General features: G+C 47.3%; 1 protein-coding gene across 1 annotated transcript in view; it reads right to left on the bottom strand.

Moving 5' to 3' along the window:
- CTTNBP2 (cortactin binding protein 2) overlaps positions 1–18,628 on the bottom strand; it is a 167,154-nt gene that overhangs the window by 27,833 nt on the left and 120,693 nt on the right. Inside the window, exon 17 of the mRNA XM_081331681.1 lies at positions 11,180–11,358. Coding sequence (XP_081187807.1) covers positions 11,180–11,358 — 179 coding nt within the window. The remainder of the gene's footprint in view (positions 1–11,179; positions 11,359–18,628) is intronic.

Genomic DNA, 18,628 nt, shown 5'->3' with positions numbered 1-18,628 from the left:
AAACATGACAGAACAACTGTAAAATGGTTTTTCTCATTACCTGTGGTTCTGAGTAAAACAGTTTTGTCTCCCAAACTTGCCACGGTTCTGTTGCTTGGAAGATCAAAGGTCATAGGTGTTTCATCCATATTCCCAATATCTCCCAGGTCATAGTTATGGATCTTTCTTTGTTTTATGATGAATGAATGGAATGACATCACTTTTTCATCAAGGTCTTTTGGCAACTTCTGTGAAATCTTTGTTCTTTGCCGCAAACATAGGCCATACCTATTCATGAAGCCAGTACACCATCCTGCTGACGCAACAAAATTTTCAATGCCTGGTACTTTTAATTTGTCATCTTTAGCCATTTGAAGGGCACGTAAGCGAATTCCCATGCGTGTTACGCAGTAACCATTTTGACGACACTCCATAACCCATTTATGCAATTCAGTCTCAAGAGCCACATATGGAGTTGTTAAACCACGTCGAGCTTTTTTTGCCTTTGGAATCTTTTCCAACTCAGCTTTCATTTTCCGCCACTCCCTCACTTGTTTTTCATCAACACCAAATTCCCTACTTGCAATACTGTTATTGCTTTTTTCTGCTCTTGACACAACCTTTAGTTTGAAAGCAGCTTCGTATGACCTGCGTCTTTGTTTTGGTGCAGGATTAGAAGTACTGGGCTCCATTTCTAACAGGAATGGGGAGGTCTGCTAGGGAGGCGGCAGTCAAGCGTTGTTTCCCTCCTCGTGGGTGTGTGTGGGGGGGGAGGGGGCAGTCAAGCGTTGTTTCCCTCCTCAGTCAAGCTTGTTTCCCTCCTCGTGCGTGTGTGTGTGTGGGGGGGCTTGTTTCCCTCCTCAGTCAAGCTTGTTTCCCTCCTCGTGCGTGTGTGTGTGTGTGTGTGTGTGTGTGTGTGGCAGTAAAGCGTTGTTTCCACGTGGCTGGCTGGGCTGCTGCGCCACCGCTGGTCCCGGGCGAGGCAGCGGGCGAGCGAGCGATGGGGGGGAAGCGGCGGCGGCGGTGAGTTGGGGCGAGTTCGGGATGCAGCGGGCGAGGCAGCGGGCGAGCGAGCGATGGGGGGGGAAAGCGGCGGCGGCGGTGAGTTGGGGTGAGGTCGGGACGCAGCGGGCGAGCGAGCGATGGGGGGGAAGCGGCGGCGGCGGCGAGTTGGGGCGAGGTCGGGACGCAGTGGGCGAGCGAGCGATGGGGGGGAAGCGGCGGCGGCGGTGAGTTGGGGCCAGGTCGGGACGCAGCGGGCGAGCGAGTGATGGGGGGGAAGCGGCAGTGAGTTGGGGCGAGGTCGGGGCGCAGCGGGCGAGCGAGCGATGGGGGGAAGCGGCGGCGGCGGTGAGTTGGGGCGAGGTCGGGACGCAGCGGGCGAGCGAGCGATGGGGGGGAAAGCGGCGGCGGCGGTGAGTTGGGGCGAGGTCGGGGCGCAGCGGGCGAGCGAGCGATGGGGGGGAAAGCGGCGGCGGCGGTGAGTTGGGGCGAGGTCGGGACGCAGCGGGCGAGCGAGCGATGGGGGGGAAAGCGGCGGCGGCGGTGAGTTGGGGCGAGGTCGGGACGCAGCGGGCGAGCGAGCGATGGGGGGGAAGCGGCGGCGGCGGTGAGTTGGGGCGAGGTCGGGGTGCAGCGGGCGAGGCAGCGGGCGAGCGAGCGATGGGGGGGAAGCGGCGGCGGCGGTGAGTTGGGGCGAGGTCGGGACGCAGCGGGCGAGCGAGCGATGGGGAGGGAAGCGGCGGCGGCGGTGAGTTCGGGGCGAGTTCGGGACGCAGCGGGCGAGCGAGCGATGGGGAGGGAAGCGGCGGCGGCGGTGAGTTCGGGGCGAGTTCGGGACGCAGCGGGCGAGCGAGCTATGGGGAGGGAAGCGGCGGCGGCGGTGAGTTGGGGCGACGTCGGGACGCAGCGGGCGAGCGAGCGATGGGGGGGAAGCGGCGGTGGTGGTGAGTTGGGGCGAGGTCGGGACGCAGCGGGCGAGCGAGCGATGGGGAGGGAAGCGGCGGTGGCGGTGAGTTGGGGCGAGGTCGGGAGGCAGCGGGCGAGCGAGCGATGGGGGGGAAGCGGCGGCGGCGGTGAGTTCGGGGCGAGTTCGGGACGCAGCGGGCGAGGCAGCGAGCGAGCGATGGGGGGGGAAGCGGCGGCGGCGGTGAGTTGGGGCGAGGTCGGGACGCAGCAGGCGAGCGAGCGATGGGGGAGAAGCGGCGGCGGCGGTGAGTTGGGGCGAGGTCGGGACGCAGCGGGCGAGCGAGCGATGGGGGGGAAAGCGGCGGCGGCGGTGAGTTGGGGCGAGGTCGGGACGCAGCGGGCGAGCGAGCGATGGGGGGGAAGCGGCGGCGGCGGTGAGTTGGGGCGAGGTCGGGACGCAGCGGGCGAGAGAGCGATGGGGGGGAAGCGGCGGCGGCGGTGAGTTGGGGCGAGGTCGGGACGCAGCGAGCGAGCGAGCGATGGGGGGGGAAGCGGTGGCGGCGGTGAGTTGGGGCGAGGTCGGGACGCAGCGGGCGAGCGAGCGATGGGGGGGAAGCGGCGGCGGCGGTGAGTTGGGGCGAGGTCGGGACGCAGCGGGCGAGCGAGCGATGGGGAGGGAAGCGGCGGCGGTGAGTTCGGGACGCAGCGGGCGAGCGAGCGATGGGGAGGGAAGCGGCGGCAGCGATGAGTTGGGGCGAGGTCGGGACGCAGCGGGCGAGCGAGCGATGGGGGGAAGCGGCGGCGGCGGTGAGTTCGGGGCGAGTTCGGGACGCAGCGGGCGAGGCAGCGAGCGTGCGAGCGATGGGGGGGAAGCGGCGGCGGCGGTGAGTTGGGGCGAGTTCGGGACGCAGCGGGCGAGGCAGCGGGTGAGCGAGCAATGGGGGGGTAAGCGGCGGCGGCTCGGGGCGAGTTCGGGACGGCGCGGGCGAGGCAGCGGGCGAGCGGGGGGGAGCGGCGGCTGGCGGTGAGTTCGGGGCGGCGCGGGCGAGGCAGCGGGCGAGCGAGCGAGCGGGGGGGAGCGGCGGCTGGCTGTGGCTTCGGGGCGGCGCTGAGCTGCGCGGCCGCCCTCCCGCCCTGCCTGCCCCCTGGCCGGTGCCTTCGCCCCGCAAGCCCCCCCGACTTGCCCGGAGGAAGCAGTGGCGGCACGGCGCTGCGGGCCGGGAGGTGAGGGGGGCGCGGCGGGGGCTGCCCCTCCTGCCGAGGAGCCGAGCCCGGCGGCGTGTGTGTGTGTGTGTGTGTGTGTGTGTGTCAGACCCGCAGGAATGGCTAGTTGCGTTTCTCTGTGTGTCAAGCCCCGTGGGCTTGACACACAGGAAGGGGGGGAATGCCGGAATGCCGCTTCCCTACCAGCCATTCCCGTGGGTCTGACACACACACGCACGCACGAGGGGGAGAAACAACGCTGGACTGCCGCCAGCTCTGCAAGGCTCTGCCGCTCCCTTCTCTCAGCAGCCTGTTCCGAACGAAGGGACAGTTCTTTTTTTTTGTTCACTGGAGTATAAGCCGAAGTGGAGTTTTTCAGCCGAAAAAGTGGGCTGAAAAATTCTGCTTATACTCAAGTATATACGGTATATTGATTTGCTCATACTGATGTCCTTGTTCAGTGGGTTTTAAAGGTTGCTACCATACTGAGTTCTGTATTTCAGTGTGCTGGCTGTGCTTGAACCTGCTCTGTGCATTTACCCTTCCACTTTTCTCCTGCAATATCTGTTTGCTTCTTCTTTTCCCTTAATATTTTTCTTTTGGACTTTGGGGGGGGCAACTTGAATAGTGAGTATTCTGTTACACTTGTTCAAGCTGAGTTTGCTCATTGTCTGTCTTGCCCCTTAACGATACCCATTTGATAGAGCAGTATGTGTAAATTTTGTGACTGTGAGTGCTGGGGTTGAGTGCTGTTATCATTGCATAGATTGTCGCATAGACCATGCTGAATGCATGAATTTCAATGGGTCGTGATAAAGCTTCACAATCTGAATCTGCACTTGCTGTATTAGTCAATATTTTGCCTGCCTTTATTAATGATGCCTTGATTAATTCTCCTGATGAGGATTATGAATCACAGTGATGGAGTCCTGATGACCTCAGAGTCCCTTTTCTTTTGTTAATAGTATATAAACTAACTACTGAACTGATAATCTTGCTCTTCCTGTTTGGGGCATTGCATTCTCCACATGTACCTTTTGACCTTCTTTCTCTCACTAGAGTTATTGATTCCTTTATGTATAATTTGTTGTTGTTGTTAGTTGCGAAGTCGTGTCCGACCCATCGCGACCCTATGGACAACGTTCCTCCAGGCTTTCCTGTCCTCTACCATCTTCTGGAGTCCATTTAAGCTCACGCCTACTGCTTCAGTAACTCCATCCAGCCACCTCATTCTCTGTCGTCCCCTTCTTCTATTGCCCTCAATCTTTCCCAGCATTAGGCTCTTCTCCAGTGAGTCCTTCCTTCTCATTAGGTGGCCAAAGTATTTCAGTTTTAGCTTCAGGATCTGGCCTTCTAAAGAGCAGTCAGGGTTGATCTCCTCTAGGACTGACCGGTTTGATCGCCTTGCAGTCCAAGGGACTCGCAGGAGTCTTCTCCAGCACCATAGTTCAAAGGCCTCAATTCTTTGGCGCTCAGCCTTTTTTATGGTCCAACTTTCACTGCCATACATTGCAACTGGGAAGACCATAGCCTTGACTATACGCACCTTTGTTGACAGGGTGATGTCTCTGCTTTTTAGTGTGCTGTCTAGATTTGCCATGGCTTTCCTCCCGAGGAGCAAGCGTCTTTTAATTTCTTGGCTACAGTCCCCATCTGCAGTGATCTTGGAGCCCAGGAAAATAAAATCTGTCACTACTTCCATTTCTTCCCCATTTATTTGCCAGGAATTGAGAGGGCCAGATGCCATGATCTTGGTTTTCTTAATGTTTAGTTTCAACCCAAGTTTTGCACTCTCCTTCTTCACTTGCAACAAGAGGCTCTTCAGTTCCTCTCACTTTCTGCCATTAGAGTGGTATCATCTGCATATCTTAGGTTGTTGATATTTCTTCCAGCAATCTTAATTCCAACTTTTGATTCATCTAGCCCTGCCTTTCTCGTGATGTGCTCTGCATATAAGTTAAATAGGCAAGGCGACAGTATACAGCCTTGCCGGACTCCTTTCCCAATTTTGAACCAATCAGTGGTTCCATGTCCAGTTCTCACTGTTGCTTCTTGGCCCGCATATAGGTTTTTCAAGAGACAAATAAGATGGTCTGGTACACCCATCTCTTTAAGGACTTGCCACAGTTTGTTATGATCCACACAATCAAAGGCTTTAGCATAGTCAATGAAGCAGAAGTAGATGTTTTTCTGGAACTCTCTAGCTTTCTCCATGATCCAGCGTATGTTGGCAATTTGATCTCTAGTTCCTCTGCCTCTTCGAAATCCTGCCTGTACTTCTGGTAGTTCTCGATCCACATACTGCTGAAGTCTAGCTTGTAGGATTTTAAGCATAACTTTACTAGCATGAGAAATGAGTGCAATGGTGCGATAGTTTGAACATTCTTTGGCACTGCCTTTCTTTGGAATTGGAATGTAAACTGATCTTTTCCAATCCTGTGGCCACTGTTGAGTTTTCCAAATTTGCTGGCAAATTGAGTGTAGCACTTTTACTGCATCGTCTTTTAAGATTTTCAATAGCTCAGCTGGAATACTGTCACCTCCACTAGCTTTGTTGTTGCTCAGCTTTTCTAAGGCCCACTTCACTTCACATTCTAGGATGTCTGGCTCGAGGTCAGTGACCACCGCATTGTGATTATCAGGGACGTTAAGCTCGTTCTTGTATAGTTCTTCTGTGTAATTTTGCCACCTCTTCTTAATCTCTTCTGCCTCTGTTAGGTCCCTGCCGTTTTGGTCCTTTATCATGCCCATTTTTGCATGAAACGTTCCCTTCATCTCTCCAATTTTCTTGAAAAGATCTCTGGTGCTCCCTATTCTATTGTTTTCTTCTATTTCTAGAGGACTAGTACTAGTAGCGCCAGAAAGAATGAAGCGACTGGGCCAAAGCCGAAAGGATGCTCAGCTGTGGATGTATCTGGTGGTGAAAGGAAAGTCCGATGCTGTAAAGATTTTTTCTCCATAGGAACCTGGAATGTAGGATCCATGAATCAAGGCAAGCTGGATGTGGTCAAACAAGAAATGACAAGACTGAACATTGACATCTTAGGAATTAGCGAACTAAAATGGACAGGAATGGGTGAATGTAATTCAGATGACCATCAGGTATACTACTGTGGGCAAGAATCCCTCAGAAGAAATGGAGTAGCCTTCATAGTCAATAAAAGAGTAGGAAAAGCAATACTGGGATACAATCCCCAAAATGACAGAATGATCTCAGTTCGAATCCAAGGCAAACCATTCAATATCACAGTAGTCCAAGTCTATGCCCCAACCATCGGTGCTGAAGAGGATGAAATTGATCGGTTCTATGAAGCCCTACCGCACCTTATAGAACTAACACCAAAAATGATGTCCTTATCATCATGGGGGATTGGAATGCTAAAGTAGGAAGCCAAAAGCCAAACTGGAATAACAGGCAGGTTTGGCCTTGGAGTACAAAATGAAGCAGGGCACAGGCTGATAGAATTTTGTCAAGAGAATACGATGGTCATAGCAAACACTCTTTTCCAACAACCCAAGAGACGACTCTACACATGGACATCACCAGACGGTCAACACAGAAATCAGATTGACTATGTGCTCTGCAGCCAAAGATGGAGAACCTCTATACAGTCAGTAAAAACAAGACCAGGAGCTTAGCCAGGCAATTGTTCTGCAGTTTTGTCTGGTATGCTAAAATGGAAAAAACGATGCTTTGAGCACCATCTCCAATCTTCTAAACATACTAAGGAAACACTGGAAAAATAAGTCACAGATCTTAAAACCTCTATTGCTGCTATTCAAAAAGATGCTGCAGTGGTAGCTACCCATTACCAGAATATGGCCTTTGACCCCTGCCCTGAAGATGACCACACCCCAGACTTGTTGCTTGAGTATCCTAGATCAGGCCTTTTCAACTGGTGGTATGCGTACCACTAGAGGTATGTCAGCACCTGGCAGGTGGTACATGTACAATGGGTTGAACAGCACTGTAAAAAAAGTGTAAAAAAAGTGTAAAAGTGGATGAGGTGAAGTGGCGGCAGTGTCAAACAGGCTTATGGGAAAGTCAGCTGGAACTGCACGTTGCCTGGGTCCTACTGAGAGCCCAGGATCGAAGCACACAGCTCCAGCTGATTGGCGGCCGCCTTGGGGGTGGCAGGCAGTCTCACACAGTCTTTGGGTGGAGATTCAGGTGGAGCTGCGTGATGCGTTGCCTGGGTCCTGCTGAGAGACCAGGATTGGCACACGCAGCTCCAGCTGATTGGGGGTGGCAGGCAGCCTCACGCAGTTTTCAGGCAGAGATTCAGCTGGAGCTGCATGAGGCATTGCCTGCCTGGGTCCTGCAGAGAGGCCAGGATAAGCACGTGCAGCTCCAGCTGATTGGGGGTGGCAGGCAGCCTCATGCAGTCTTCAGGCAGAGATTCAGCTGGAGCTGCATGAGGCATTGCCTGCCTGGGCCTGCTGGGGGGAGAGAAGAGAGGATATAAAGTGGGGAGAGAAGAGAGGATACAAAGGGGAGGGGGGGAGAGAAAAGATATAAAGTGGGGGGAGAGAAGAGAGGATACAAAGGGGGAGAGAGAAGAGAGGATATAAAGGGGGGAGAGAAGAGAAGATATAAAGGGAGAAGAGAGGATATAAATGGGGGAGTTGATATAAAAGCGGGGAGAGAAGAGAGGATATAAAAGGGGGAGAGAAGAGAGGATATAAAAGGGGGAGATAAGAGAAAACATGAAGGGGGAGAGAAGAGAGAATATAAAGGGGTGAGAGAAGAGAGGATACAAAGGGGGAAGAGAAGATAGGACATAAAGGGGAGAGAAAAGAGAGGATATAAAAGGGGGGAGAGAAATTTGTTAAATGAATTTTGCCCCATTTTATGACTTTTCTTGCCACAGTTGTTATGTTAAACACTGCAGTTGTTAAATTAGTAACATGGTTGTTAAGTGAATCTGGTTTCCCCACTGACTTTGCTTGTCAGAAGGTTGCAAAAGGGGATCACATGACCCTGGGACAATGTGACCATCATAAATATGAATCGGTTGCCAAGCATCCAAATGTAAATCACATGACCCTGGAGATGCTGCAATGGTCATAGGTGTGAATGGTCATAAGTCACTTTTTTCAGTGCCATTATAACTTTGAACAGTCACTAAGTGAACTGTGGTAAGTCAAGGAATACCTGTACTTTATCACTTTTTTCCATTTTATTTTTGGTCATCAAGTTTTTAACACCTTGCTAGATGACTGGTGGTACTCGACTATTGCCATATTCTAAAATTGGTACAATCAGTGAAAAGGTTGAAAAGTCCTGTCCTAGAGGCCCCTCCTTTTGACCTCCTCTCTACACAACTTCTCCACCCCTTCCCTCTCATTCCCTTCTTTCTCCTCCACCTCTTTCTCCTCCCCATTCCCCTCCCTGTCCTAGAGGCCCCTCCTCTTGGCCTCCTCCCTACACTTCTCCACCCCTTCCCTCTTATTCCCCTCCCTTCTTTCTCCTCAACGTCTTTCTCCTCCCCATTCCTCTCCCTTGTTTTTCTCCCCTGCTTTCCCCCATTTTTTCCTTCTGACCCATGCATGCTTTTGTTAACCCTGCCTTAGCTACAACCCTCCTGCTACCCCTGCTCCTGATTCTACCACTCCGTCTACCACCCCTTCTCCCTCTTCTGACATTACAGCTCTCATTCAGAATATACACAATTCCTTGAGGGCTGCAGATAAACAACTGGTTAGCCCTTCTACCCTCCTCCACATTGAGCTTGTACATCTCAATGAAACATTGGGTCTGGAATACAGGTTGGCTCTTCTGACACAATTGTCCAACATGCAGGAAAAGACCCCCTCTCCACCAGTTGACCCCATAGCACCCATTTCTCCTGCTGTGGCCTCTATTTGTCAGACCTCAGATCCCGCGAGTGCATCACCTTTCAAACTCGTAGTGCTGCCCGTTTCTTCTACCCTGCTTGGAGCTGCTTCCCTTTTCCTTCCTTGTCCCAAATCTCCCAATCCCCTTGACCTTTCTGAACAACCTGTGGGCCAATTCCCTCTTTGTACAATGCCCGGTTCTTCAGAAAATGTCAATGGTGTCTCTGTACCTAAACTTGTTCAAGTTCATGTCTCCTGGTCCAAGGCAGAGATTCTTAATATGGTGGCTTCTTTTCTTAGCATTCAGGATCAGCCTGCTAAATTTAAGGAAGAGTTGGAAACTATTATAGAGGCCTACAATGCCACATGGACTGATCTTAATCAACTCATGCATGTTATTTGTCCCAAGGGGATCTGAGAAAGACTTAGGGAGAAAGCTGCCTGGCCTGCCCAATCACCCAAACCAACAAATCTCATTAACGTTCACTTGTGGTTGCTTGCTAAGATTACTGATGTGTGTCCTATTAAAATTGATTGGGGTAAAATTAAAACTTATAAGCAGCAAGACCATGAGTCTCCGGTTGAGTTCATGGAATGCCTTATACTGGTCTTTAAACAACATTCTGGTTTGCAGGTCCCAGGTACAAACACCAAGGAAGATATGGTTTCTTTCTTTGAAAGAAAGTACCAGCCCCAGACGAGGAAGTCATGTGATCCAAGGCACCTGACCACAATAAGGCAAAGACTGAAGCTTTGCCCAACAGGGGAGTAAGTGCTAGTAACCTCTGCTCCCCACCAGCATACAATCTCTGACCCAGACTGCAATAACAGAAGGAAGCCCCTGATTCACTCCCCTGCAATTAAGTCTTCTTCACCAATGGAAGCCCAGAGATAATTACAAGAGACAGTGTGGATAAGAAGATGTCTCATGCCTACAGTCTGGATCATGACTGTGTTATTGTTTCTCAATATGTATAACACCTTGTTTTCCCCTATCCTGATTATTCAGCCTGTTCAAACCATTCTTTCTCCCACCAAGGCCCTGTGTGATCATCATCCTCCCAAAGATCCGGTACTACAACAGGTACTATGATGATGCAGAAATTCCCCTTTGGGTTTGTCTAGCCTTTCCCCTAGTTCAGTACCTTCTGAGTTTGCCACTAATACTTACTTAGATATGACTGAAGTTTATCGTGCCACCCATGGGACTAGTGATTTAAGTAATTGTTGGGCTTGTAATATGCTGGGGATACTGATAAAATGGTCTCCCTGTTTGCTAGAGCCATATCATGACCATAGTACAAAAAGAAATAGGCCTTATGGTTTGTTGGCTGTACGTAAGCTAGATTTTAGGCCTAGGCCCACACCACCATAGTCAGATGGCAGCCAATCATTCCCCTCTATGTTGCAATACCACCCTTTGCATTTCAGTGAAGTAGGTACAGTATGTGTCGAGAAGAGAGGATATAAAGGGGGATGTCATTAGATTGAAAGGAATGAAGCAGCATTTTTGCAAAACTTGGGCAAATAATCTATTTGCAATGACTGTAAGTAGCTCATAGTTGTGATGGACTGAGAAGAAAGGGTGAATCTGCCCTTATTGTCTGGTAAGTGAATGCATGGGGTAGCAATTCAAGGAACACTCAGTGGGTTAAGACGCTGAGCTTGTCGATCAGAAGGTCAGCAGTTTGGCGGGTCGAATCCCGAGTGCCGCGTAGCAGAGTGAGTGCCTGCTACTCGTCCCAGCTTCTGCCAACCTAGCAGTTCGAAAGCATGTAAAAATGCAAGTAGAAAAATAGGGACCACTACGGTGGGAAGGTAACAGCGTTCCGTGCGCCTTTGGCGTCCAGTCATGCCGGCCACATGACCACGGAGATGTCCTCGGACAAGCGCTGGCTCTTCGGCTTTGAAACGGAGATGAGCACCGGCCCCTAGAGTCGGAAACGACTAGCACGCATGTGCGGGGGAACCTTTACCTTTACCTTTATGCACTTAGTAGATGTAAATCCCAATGAATTCTCCTTGTATAATAGGAATGTTCAGTTCCATGGGATTTATATTTCAGGGAATGTTTCTAAGATTGTTTTTCAACATTTACTATTACCAAATATTTCTACCTGTGCAAAAGATATATATTAACCAGGTTAATGATTGGACAAAGGGTGATTAATTGGAGGATTGGAACATACTGGAGATGGAATTGTTTTAAAGGATGGGATGGTATTAGTAAGAATTATATAAAAAGACCTACTTCATTGTTACATGACTGTGACCAGGCATCACTGGACAAGAAAGAAAATGTCTGGGCCCAACAAGAGCTTCGGGTGCACCAAGCCGTGATAAACATGAGTTCAATTGATCCCACACTGTAAGAATCCACTCAACCATCTTGCACACTGGATCACAGGGAGGCGGCATTTGTCCCCAGAACTGCACAGAATAGAACAAATTATTAGTTTTTTTATGATAATCTTATCTTGCTCTTTAAAGAAAGTAAGCAATTTCCAGATGCATACATTGCAAATCACAGGAAATAATAATTTTTAAAACAGATTTTGGGAGCAGGTTAATACTTGGGAATTTACTGTTTAATAATTAGCTTCAAGTTGTGATTACCCAAAGAAAAATGACTCTAAATTTAAAATGATTTGCTCTTGCCTTGTCCCCCTTAATGCAGAAAAAGATGAAAGAGAATTTAAAACTCAAACACAAGATGCTGTTTCTCAATTACTGCTTTGTAACCAAAAGTAGCATAATCCTTCTTAATATTGTAGAAATTCTTTCAAACTATTCATTTAGTAAATGGTTAGTTGGAGGTCATCTAATCCAACCCTCTGTTCAGGCAGGAAACCCAATACCATTTCAAACAAATGGCTGTCCAATCTCTTCTTAAAAACTTCCAGTGTTGGAGCATTCACAGCTTCTGGAGGCAGGTTGTTCCACTGATTAATTGTTCTGTCAGGAGGTTTCTCCTTAGGTCTCCTTACGTTTACCATGGAAGCTTTAATTATGTGAACATTTATTGGATTGCTGTAAACTGCCAGGAGTGTTTTTATTTGATGGTGAATTAATGAATGAAATATAATTAGGCAATGCCTTCCATCCCCCCTCCCTCCCTCTGATAAAGTGAGTTGTAGTTCACAAAATTCTATTCTATTCTATTCTATTCTATTCTATTCTATTCTATTCTATTCTATTCTATTCTATTCTATTCTATTCTATTCTATTCTATTCTATTATTATTCTATTCTATTCTATTCTATTCTATTCTATTCTATTCTATTCTATTCTATTCTATTCTATTCTATTCTATTCTATTCTATTCTATTCTATTCTATTCTCTACTCCATTTATTTGCCACCTATCTTGCTGTAGGGCATTCTAGGCAGCTAGAATTTTATTTGAATAGGTTACTCTGTAAAGATGTATCAGATTTCTTCTGATTTTTGGCTACTATAGAATAATACAGCTCTCTTTCTGCCATTTGTATAGGCTGTTAGACTCTTGAACTCTCCTACCATCGGGTAGTAAATATAGGAGTATAGCCAGCTGTACCAACAGGCTGAAGAACAGCTTTTATCCATGGACTGTTAGGCTCTTGAACGGAAAATAATTTTATAAATTTTATGTATGATTGACTTGCAAGGCCGGTATGTTGTGCAATTAGCCCACATGGTGTAACAAGATGGAGGGTTTGTTGTCACTGTGAGTTGGGGGGGCACGAAGGGAGGCTCAGCCAATCTCAATGTATACATGGTTGTACTTTGACAATAAAGGTTCATTCAAATATACTGCTCAAAAAAATAAAGGGAACACTTAAACAACACAATGTACTGTATTTAATAGGAGGATGTCTTATCTTGTGTTCCCTTTATTTTTTTGAGCAGTATATATTCTCAAAAGGGAAGTCCTTAGATAAGGTAACTGGATTCACAACATATATACTAATACTCTTATGTCTGCAACCTTTAACTGGGTGAAATGGTGCATCATAGATCAAAAAGTTACCTTGCAAAAGGCTAGCAACTGCTTCAGCTACGGGTGCCTCATCACTAGTGGAAGATAGTAAAGTTCAGCTTAAGGCAGCAGGTAAGCTTGTAAGCCGCCCTGAGTCTTCGGAGAAGGGCGGGATATAAATGGAATTAAAATAAAATAAATAAATAAATATAGGGTAGAGTGCACACTAGTCAAAAGGGACATAGGCAGGTGTAGGGATTTGCAGTACACATTGCAATTTAAATGTGGGTGGGCTACCAAGTGCTTGAGTTTTGATTATTGACCATAACTTTTAAGTCTGGCCATAACTACCATTCATTCAGTGCCATTGTAACTTTCAGCAAGGACTACCTGCATTTATATGTATATAGCTGAAGCTACAAGGATGTTGTTGGTTCTGCCAATGATAATAAATGAAAAACTGGACAAGCCTTATAAGAATGAGCAAAATATCTACAAAGACAGATTCTTGCACATTTCAGAGGCAGTTTTTATCCCACTGGACTGGATCCAGAAACAGCACAGTCTAATAAACACACCCTGTCAACATTGTTTGAAACTATTGTGCTAAATTCCTAGCTGAATCATTACAGAAATATTTGCTACACAGATTTCCTATGACTGACAAGCAGTCACAAGAGAAAACAGGATATAATATTACACAAATGATAACTTGCAAAATGTGCTGTATAAACCATCTTATGGAGATGATCTTGGAGCAAGTGACTACTGTACATCATGATTTGTGCAAAAATAAAAGGCATTTGGGATAGAAACATTCTTCCTAATGACTCTTTTGTCTATTCATATCATTATGCGGTTAGAGAAAATAGTTAATTTAATGATGTAGAAAATTCTCAGACATTCAGAATTGTAAAATCATTGGCTCAGATCACAAATGAGCTTGGTTCAAAGTTACCCCAAATAGAGGTGAAGGCAACTTTCAAATACAATAGTCAAAAAAGGAAAAAAAGTGATTTAATGCAAAAAGAGGGGGGGAAATCCAATCATTTACTTAGAAAGGTGAGATTACCTCAGTATAATGGGGGACTGGAGCTATTTATGTATATGGCAGTGTGGAATATATATTGGCTCAATTGTTGAGAATTCTCAATTTTAAAGTATAGAAGTCCATAGCATTTTTTTTCAAAGAAGAAATGTGAAATTGGAAGTATCACTAATAAAAGATTGTAGACCCTTGCTTCCTGAAGGCCTTCTCTAAATATACTTCTCCAAGGATATATGAATTGGCACTGAGAAGTAGGATCAGCTTTAGCATGTCAGATAGGATCAACTACTAGGGTTCTAGGACTTTAACCTACTGGCATTGACCCTCATAACCTCTAAGCATTTTTAAATTTCTCATAGTGACTGATGTAGTCCTATTACTATACTCAGTAGTATCATCAATGGAAGACCAGTTACCATCCACCATTAATCAAGGCTTCCCTCAAACAGTCCTGCTAAAACATATTTTTACAGTGATAAAGGCAAATCAATACATGTACTTGCTTGATTTGGCTCATTTTAATGATAATATTTGTACAAATTGAGAGCACTTGAGAGATGTAATAGAGATAGAAAAGATAGAAAAGATTTTTTTTTTAATTCTGAGTTAACTTGCAGTTGGCATTTTAGTGAAACTGCCCTTAAAAAGGTAACGTACTTACCACTGTTGTGCCCATCTGGGCTTAAAATCCATAGTTCTGCAGCAAGGCAGAACCATGAATGCATCTTGTGAATTAAGGAGATTAGCTTTTTGAACATACATACACAATTTATTCAAATTTATCTTACTGAATACACACACACTAGGCAAAGACTAGGACAGAACTATTTCTTTTTAATAAAACAGAACTTGCCTTTTACCTGAAAGAAGAATATGGTAATATTGCAGAGTTAAGTTAAACTGTACCTAAAATCTTGATTTTCTCAGAGTGCTTATGGCTCCTATTGGGGCTAAATATCTTACAGTATATAAAGACTTTGGGTATGGCTGTAAATTTATTATTACCTTTACTGTAAAAAGAAATATATCAATGGATTCTTCTTGGCTGTAAGACCCAGCCCAGCCTACCTAGAATTTCCTGGGATGCCATTGCCTATGCTAAACATGCCAAAACATCTATTTTGGTCTGCATTTTCTCACTCAAAACTTGGAGTTTATCCAAGAAAACTCTTACCTCCAGTTTAGTTATCCTTTATCCCCTGTTCAATTATCTGAGTATGGCTGCTTCAAAAACATCAACCAGGAGAGGAGTGAAAGTACCTCCTCTCCCACTGCTGGCACAGAATTCTACTACAATTCGCCTCCCCCATCTATTTCATGAATAGTTCAAGGAGTATAAGGATAAAAACAGAGAGGTTGGAGGATTGTTGTTAATCAAACTGGGGAACGTGAAGAACTGGTTTGTTTTTGGCTTAGGATCAACTACAAGACCAAGAACTACTGTAGCATTGCAATCCTTGTCCCATATTTGAAGCAACAATTGTGATGCCCCAACATTTTTAATTTTACATTAGGATTTCCCCCCCCCCCCACATTCTGTAAGAAACTGAATTAAGAACCAGGAAGTTTCAGCTTCAGTCTCAAACTGCAAATTATTGCAATGACTCATACTGAGCCTACTTCATACAGATAGTTTTAACAATTATTACAGTAATACTTGGGCTCTGACATTCTAAAGTGGAAAATGTCATTGTTATAATCACAATATGTTTAGCTTACTTTTTTAATAGCAAAGCACAAACCTATGGATAACATTCAGTTGTGATGGAGAGGCAATCTTGGGATTGCCATGTGTTAATAACTAAGTGGATGTCCTTCTTAATTACTGTAAAACAGACATGGATCCTTTTGAGGAAAAGTCCAATCAAAAGTGCAGGCCAAAGAGCATCTTTTTTGCACTAGGAACTGGCATTCCCATTCACTCCATTAAATAGCAATATTTTGACTAAACTTTGAAGAGAAGATGATGTACTATCTCTCACTGGCTAGACATGAGGATTTGGAACTCTCCTTATTAGCAAAAGGTCTGCAGTCAGCAAAAAACCTACTATGGAGTTCAACCCTGAACAACATATATTCTCTTCTATTGCAAAAAACAAATAAACAAAAAACCTCCAACAACCCATACTGCACAGCAGTAGGTTTTGAGCAACTTGCCTAGAGACAATCTTTTATTCTGTGGTTTGACTATGAATCAGGATAAAAAATAAGCTAGCTTGGAATTGTTTTTAAAAACAACTTAATTAGAAACAATCCAATAATACAGTAAGTGTCAGCTTAACATAGTTTAACATCACTGATGAACCACACAAGTCATCCTCGAGTTATGAGCATTCACTTAATGCTTGTTCGAAGTTACGCGATCAGCACTCCCTAGTGTTTATAAGCAAGTCCCAAAATTACGAATATTGCAGCACCATGGCAATCATTTGCCCTTACATGACTGCAGAGGTTCTGCATCATTCATCCTATTCACACACACACACCCACTCCTCACAACTGCTTCTCCCTCCCTTCCTGATGCATAGGACTCAACTTGCAAAAATCTATCTCCTCTCTGCTGCGGTTTCTTTCCCTTTGAAGGAAAAGAGAGTCAGCTTGGAAATGGCAATGGAAGCTCCTGGGTACCATAATATTGTGAGAGTTCAAACACCCATTCTCATCTGCATTTTATCATTATTATCTATGGACTGTTTATTCATCATCGTTCATCCATTGGATTTTTCTCTTTTTCTTTCTGCGACCCACCCAGAGCTGGATAGTGGTTCTCCTTGAAATTAGAAGATCTTGGTCACTCTGTGAGTGTGACCATGTTCGGGAGTCACTGTCCAGCTCTGTGGACATATTATTAACATGTTTGTTTTGCCGACTCATCCCTTTTTTGTTTTGCTTCTACTCTTAATGATTTACACCGCAAGAGAGTTGCTTAGTCTGAGAGATTCCCCCCTCTCTCAGATGTGGCCATCCACTCTGTGCCGCCGTTTCCTTAATGATGGGTCCTGGGACCCCGAAAGGTGGCATGGCGCAAAAAGGAGGCTTTTAGGGTTTCTTTTTAGAATTTTTAATGGGTTAGGGAGGGGGGAGGGGTATCAGGCCCATCATAACGAGGGGGGGGTTGCCGGACCTACCTCAGTCTAGGTTGGCTGATGGTGTTCTGTACCAGCCTGCTACCGGCCTTGCAGAAAAGGCAACCCCTTTACAGACGGCAAAAGGCTGGAATACGTCTGCCAAATTTATTACAAAAACAAACAAAACATGAAACAAGATACCGGAGCTTTGAAACTCTATCGGAGCGGTTGCTTTCAGCAAACCAGCCCTCCCCCAAACATTCCCTTTATAAAGAGTTCAGGGCGTGGCCTCTCTTTGCCTCCTTCCAAGAAGTCCCACAGCCTTCCTCTGCTTGCTCCTACTTGACTGCCTCCTGCGTCGGGCGTCCTTGAACAGGGCCAGCTGTGGGTCATCTTCATCCACACTGTCAGGCTCACACAGCTGGGTCTGGGTCTCCACCAGGTAGGAGGGGCCTGGCTGGGGGCTCTGCGGAGCCTCAAAGCCATCATCAGCAAGTTCTTCAACACCCCCCTCCTCCCCCTCATCTGAGTCATCTGACCCAACTGCCAAACCCACAGGCTGACCCTGAATCACAACACTATCTCGCACCGCAGGGCCCTTCCCCCGGGGCTGCCGATCCGGATGCGGTCGGGATGGGAATTGTTCATGAAAAGCAGTCACCAACGCAGGGGCATGAACGGCGGTCGCGTCTTCCCAGGTGAAGTCCTCTGGTCCGTAACCTTCCATTCAATCAGGTACTGGAAACGACCTTTCAGCCAACGGGAATCCCTGATGCTGGCGACCTCGTACTCAGGGGTGCTGCCTCCATCACGAGGTCCTGATGGGGGAGGTTCCGCTCGGCGGAGTGGACAAGCCGGTTGCTCGGGGACCAACAGAGACCGATGAAAGACTGGGTGCACGCGCAGAGAACGTGGCAGAGTTAAGCGATAGGCGACCGGATTGATGACAGCCTCGACTGGGAACGGTCCTAAATATCGGTGATCTAACTTTCTCACCGGCCGTGTTGACGGTAGGTTCCTGGTGGACAACCAGACCCGATCCCCCACCGATAGTGGAGGCGTATCCCGTCTTGACCGATTAGCAAACCTTTTGTAATCGGCCTTGGCCTTCTCTAACTGACGTCGCACCAATCGATGGATCGCCTGTAACTCTGCCATGAAGTCGTTCGCTGCCGGCTCCGGTGAGTCCACGGGAGAAAGGGGGAAAAACCGGGGGTGATAACCCACATTGGCCAAGAACGGTGTCATCTGTGTGGAGGTGTGCTGCGAATTGTTAAATGCAAACTCAGCTATGGCCAGATAGTCCACCCAATTGTTTTGCTGCAGATTGACGTAGCAGCGCAGATATTGTTCCAGGATACCGATGACGTTCTCGGTTCCCCCGTCAGTTTGAGGATGATGCGCGGATGAGAGACAAATCTTGATATCCAACGCATGCATCAACTCCTGCCAGAAGCGGGCTGTAAACTGGCCCCCCCTATCAGAGACGACTCTATCAGGGAGGCCGTGCAGCCGAAACACCTGCTGAATGAACATACGACTAGTGGCGCGGGCTGACGGTAAGCCGCGACAGGGGATGAAGTGCGCCATCTTGGTCAGCATGTCCACCACCACATACACTGTCATA

The sequence above is a fragment of the Vipera berus genome, assembly GCF_964194415.1.
Source record: "Vipera berus genome assembly, chromosome: 6".
Classification (NCBI taxonomy): Eukaryota; Metazoa; Chordata; class Lepidosauria; order Squamata; family Viperidae; genus Vipera; species Vipera berus.
This window is presented reverse-complemented; position numbering and strand designations above follow the sequence as displayed.